The 5913-nt window shown below is 41.9% G+C and overlaps 1 protein-coding gene across 1 annotated transcript; it reads left to right on the top strand.

Moving 5' to 3' along the window:
• Positions 1-403: 403 nt before the first annotated feature.
• LOC137543936 (ubiquitin carboxyl-terminal hydrolase isozyme L3-like) lies at positions 404-5698 on the top strand (the record flags this gene model as incomplete). The annotated part of the gene is made up of 3 exons (XM_068265001.1): positions 404-557; positions 720-876; positions 5613-5698. Coding segments are annotated over exons 1-3 (297 nt in total), but the record flags the coding sequence as incomplete, so codon positions are not given.
• Positions 5699-5913: the final 215 nt, after the last annotated feature.

Here is a 5913-nt window from a genome sequence, read left to right as displayed (position 1 = left end):
ACGAAGTGCTTTTGAAAATAAAGAAAACCCTAAGACACCCCCTCTCCCCCCCACGAGGAGATGGGCTAGTCTAAAACCTGTTGGTTCTGTCTGATTTCTACTACTTACTGTAAGTGACAGAAACATAGGAGAAAAGTAATTTTATAGTTCATTTTACTCTGGAAGAAACTTACTACTGATTTGTAAAGGTTTACATATATTTTAAATTCAAAGATTTTTGCGACAGAGGTCCTTTAAGGACAGTTGGGTTGGCGGTTTAGGCAGCTAACTTATAAATCTGTATTTGAGATATAAGAGAGAAAACTTGCACAAACGTGGGGAGAATGTAGATTCCTCACATATTATCCTGGCTGAGATTCAAACCTGGGACCATAATTGTATTTTCATAAATATATAGATTAGGTTGTTTGTTTTTTTCTCCCCTACAGTTCCTTAAGCAGCTGGGTGTTGGAAGCAGCTGGCAGTTTGTAGATGTGTACGGTCTTGACCCTGAGCTCCTGAGCATGGTCCCCCGACCTGTGTGTGCTTTGCTCCTCCTGTTCCCTGTAACAGAGAAGGTGAGTCAGACCGTAGGCCTTCGGTGGGCTGGCGTGGCTTTAGTAGGTGCTGTGAAGGAAATCTATTTTGCCCATATTGTTATATACAGCATGACAGAATGATAATGCCATCCATTCCTTTGAAATACATTATAAATCTTGTGTTTCTCCTCTTGTCCTCAGTATGAATTATTTAAAGCAGAGGAGGAGGAAAAAATTAAATCCCACGGTCAAGATGTGGATTCCGGTGTTTGGTACATGAAACAGACAATACGAAATGCCTGCGGAACAATTGGACTCATTCATGCAGTGGCAAACAACAAAGAGAAGCTCCATTTTGGTAACCCGTGTGTGTGTACAAGTTTTCCATTAACATGACCAGACTTTAGTCACTTGGTGGCACTGCAGTGCAAAGATTGTGTTATGTGCAGATGCTTGTTACTGGTTTGAAGCTGGTTTCTTTGAGGGGCAGCTTAGCAAGGTTGAAATGGAACAATTGTTTCATGTGTAAATGTCTATCAGCATAATATTGTAGTATTGCATCACATAAACACATGGAAACGTGTTATCTTTCGACTATTTATGCACACTGCAGAACACTTATTGACATAAGCTCCTGACAATAATGGGAAACACAAGGGCTTGCTTAGAGGGTTTTATGAAATGCAGGGACGACTCTGTTTTTTTTTTGTTTTGTTTTTTTGCCAGTGTGAATGACCTGGCTAACGTGAGGAGTTCTTAGATATTACAAAGATTACTTCATCTAACTCAGTAGTCTTATGTGTGCACATTGTATACACTTTTCATTGTATTTATTGGATTGTCTGCGAGCGACAAAAAAACACCTAATTGTATTCTTATGTACATTTACCAGTATATCCTGGCCAGGCTGGAAAGAGGTGTCTGGTTTCAGAACTTCTTCAGTGTTTCTTGTACTGTCACGTAAAAATCATCCTGTATCGTAACAGTCCAATAAGGCTGTTCAGCTGTAGTTCAGAAACATAGAAGTATCTACGTATGTTATTTTATATTTTTCTCTGGTCACCCTGAGAGCTCAAAAATCTGGGAAGCAAAGTCAGTTAACCCTTTATATATATACACACACGAACACACACACACACGAACACACACACACACGAACACACACACACACAAACACACACACACGAACACACACGAACACACACACACACACACACACACACACACACACGAACACACACGAACACACACACACACACACACACGAACACACACACACGAACACACACACACACGAACACAAACACACACGAACACACACACACACACACACGAACACACACGAACACACACACACACACACACACGAACACACACACACACGAACACACACACACACGAACACACACGAACACACACACACGAACACACACGAACACGAACACACACACACGAACACACACACACGAACACACACACACGAACACACACACACAAGAACACACACACACACGAACACACACACACGAACACACACACGAACACACACACACACGAACACACACACACGAACACACACGAACACACACACACACACACGAACACACACGAACACGAACACACACACACGAACACACACACACGAACACACACACACGAACACACACACACACGAACACACACACACACGAACACACACACACGAACACACACACGAACACACACACACACGAACACACACACACGAACACACACGAACACACACACACGAACACACACACACGAACACACACACACGAACACACACACACGAACACACACACACACACACGAACACACACACACACACACACGAACACACACACACACGAACACACACACACGAACACACACACACGAACAAACACACACGAACACACACGAACACACGAACACACGAACACACACACACACGAACACACACGAACACACACACACACGAACACACACACACACACGAACACACACACACACACGAACACACACACACACACGAACACACACACACGAACACACACACACGAACACACACACACACGAACACACACACACACGAACACACACGAACACACACACACGAACACACACACACGAACACACACACACGAACACACACACACGAACACACACACACGAACACACACACACGAACACACACACACGAACACACACACACGAACACACACACACGAACACACACACACGAACACACACACACGAACACACACACACGAACACACACACACGAACACACACACACGAACACACACACACGAACACACACACACGAACACACACACACGAACACACACACACGAACACACACACACGAACACACACACACACGAACACACACGAACACACGAACACACACGAACACACACACACACGAACACACACACACGAACACACACACACGAACACACACACACACACGAACACACACACACACACGAACACACACACACACACACGAACACACACACACACACACGAACACACACACACACACGAACACACACACACACACGAACACACACACACACACGAACACACACACACACACGAACACACACACACACACGAACACACACGAACACACACGAACACACACGAACACACACGAACACACACGCACGAACACACACACACACACACACACCCACCCTCAAGCGTTTTTTTTTTTTTAATTACTGAGAGTATGAATATAAACACTGCCCTGTTTTGGTGCACTGAACAGCTTATTTTTTTCTTCATTTGGTTGTGTTTGCTGCATCTTCTTTACAGCCAGGGAACATTAGTCATACTAGAATATAAGTATATTGTTAGGGAGAAGTTGTAGCAATCCAGGCTACCTCAGAACTGGGATATGAAGCTGCATCTTTTAGAATTTAGGAGAGAAAATGAACTACGCGTGCAACATATGTATGAATAACAGTAATGTGTTAGTGAGGTAAATGCTGGTACCGAGAGGTGTATCTAACCTGATTCCTGCAAGAATCCTCAAACTCAGGACAACTAATTGGTAAATGGCCTCCTGCTCCTTTCTCTTCAGTGCAGTCTCTGAGCTGCATTGCCTAACAGTGCATTTTAGCATGACTTCCTACAGTGCCAGCCTGTCACTGGAGGTGAATGTTCACATTAGCATGTTGAACACTATTGCAATACAGTAGATATAATAGTGTCCGTATAGCGTTTAAAAGAAAAAATGCACCTATGCTAATTTTTTTTTTGCCCTTTTGGGTCCCATTTTCAAGTTTTGTAATGACAAGTTTATTTTGATTATTTGAGCCTACTTTCGCCTAAAACCACAGTGGTGATGGCCCTCTTTTGATATATTTGTATGTTACAGTGGTGTGAAAAACTATTTGCCCCCTTCCTGATTTCTTATTCTTTGCCATGTTTGTCACACTTAAATGTTTCTGCTCATCAAAAACTGTTAACTATTCGTCAAAGATAACATAATTGAACACAAAATGCAGTTTTAAATGATGGTTTTTATTATTTAGTGAGAAAAAAAACTCCAAATCTACATGGCCCTGTGTGGAAAAGTGATTGCCCCCCTTGTTAAAAAATAACTTAACTGTGGTTTATCACACCTGAGTTCAATTTCTGTAGTCACCCCCAGGCCTGATTACTGCCACACCTGTTTCAATCAAGAAATCACTTAAATAGGAGCTATCTGACACAGAGAAGTAGACCAAAAGCACCTTAAAAGCTAGACATCATGCCAAGATCCAAAGAAATTCAGGAACAAATGAGAACAAAGTACTGTAATTGAGATCTATCAGTCTGGTAAAGGTTATAAAGCCATTTCTAAAGCTTTGGGACTCCAGCGAACCACAGTGAGAGCCATTATCCACAAATGGCAAAAACATGGAACAGTGATGAACCTTGCCAGGAGTGGCTGGGCGACCAAAATTACCCCAAGAGTGCAGAGAAAACTCATCCGAGAGGCCACAAAAGACCCCAGGACAACATCTAAAGAACTGCAGGACTCAAAAGCCTCAATTAAGGTCATTGTTCATGACTCCACCATAAGAAAGAGACTGGGCAAAAACGGTCTGCATGGCAGATATCCAAGGCGCAAACCACTTTTAAGCAAAAAGAATATTAAGGCTCGTCTCAATTTTGCTAAAAATAACATCTGATTGCCAAGACTTTTGGGAAAATACCTTGTGGACCAACGAGACAAAAGTTGAACTTTTTGGAAGGTGCGTGTCCCGTTACATCTGGCGTAGAAGTAACACAGCATTTCAGCAAAAGAACATCATACCAACAGTAAAATATGGTGGTGGTAGTGTGATGGCCTGGGGTTGTTTTGCTGCTTCAGGACCTGGAGGGCTTGCTGTGATAGATGGAACCATGAATTCTACTGTCTACCAAAAAATCCTGAAGGAGAATGTCCGGCCATCTGTTCGTCAACTCAAGCTGAAGCGATCTTGGGTGCTGCAGCAGGACAGTGACCCAAAACACACCAGCAAATCCACCTCTGAATGGCTGAAGAAAAACAAAATGAAGACTTTGGAGTGGCCTAGTCAAAGTCCTGACCTGAATCCTATTGAGATGTTGTGGCATGACTTTAAAAAGGCGGTTCATGCTAGAAAACCCTCAAATAAAGCTGAATTACAACAATTCTGCAAAGATGAGTGGGCCAAAAATTCCTCCAGAGCACTGTAAAAGACTCGTTGCAAGTTATCGCAAACGCTTGATTGCAGTTATTGCTGCGAAGGGTGGCCCAACCAATTATTAGGTTCAGGGGCAATTTCTTTTTCACACAGGGCCATGTAGATTTTGAGTTATTTTTCTCTCTAAATAATAAAAACCATCATTTAAAACAGCATTTTGTGTTCAATTATGTTATCTTTGACTAATAGTTAACGGTTTTTGATGAGCAGAAACATTTAAGTGTGACAAACATGCAAAAGAATAAGAAATCAGGAAGGGGGCAAATAGTTTTTCACACCACTGTATATGTTGATTGTATGACAGACTGCGTGGTTTGCATTCTGATTGCTGATAACGTGGTTTTTTTGTTTTTTGTTTTTCCTTCAGAAAAAGACTCTGCCCTAGAAAAGTTTATAGAAGAATCCCTTTCTTTGAGCCCTGATGAAAGAGCCAAGTTCCTAGAAAGAGATGAAGTAATGCTTTCTTTATACCATGAATAATGCTGTCTTTACTCTCTTCATTTTCAGCTTGCCCACCTGGTGCATGTTCTGAGTTGCTTTTAAATAGATCTCCACCCAAACTACAATAACTGTTGCTCATTATATTCACTTCAGATTTGATTGAGTTTTATATATTAAAAATGTTAGTTAAATCCTAGTAAATCTCTTCTATAAGAAAAAAGGTTACT

This window comes from Hyperolius riggenbachi, unplaced genomic scaffold (assembly GCF_040937935.1).
Source record: "Hyperolius riggenbachi isolate aHypRig1 unplaced genomic scaffold, aHypRig1.pri scaffold_551, whole genome shotgun sequence".
Classification (NCBI taxonomy): domain Eukaryota; kingdom Metazoa; phylum Chordata; class Amphibia; order Anura; family Hyperoliidae; genus Hyperolius; species Hyperolius riggenbachi.
Note: the sequence above shows the minus strand (reverse complement) of the source record. Positions and strands in the feature narration are given on the sequence as shown.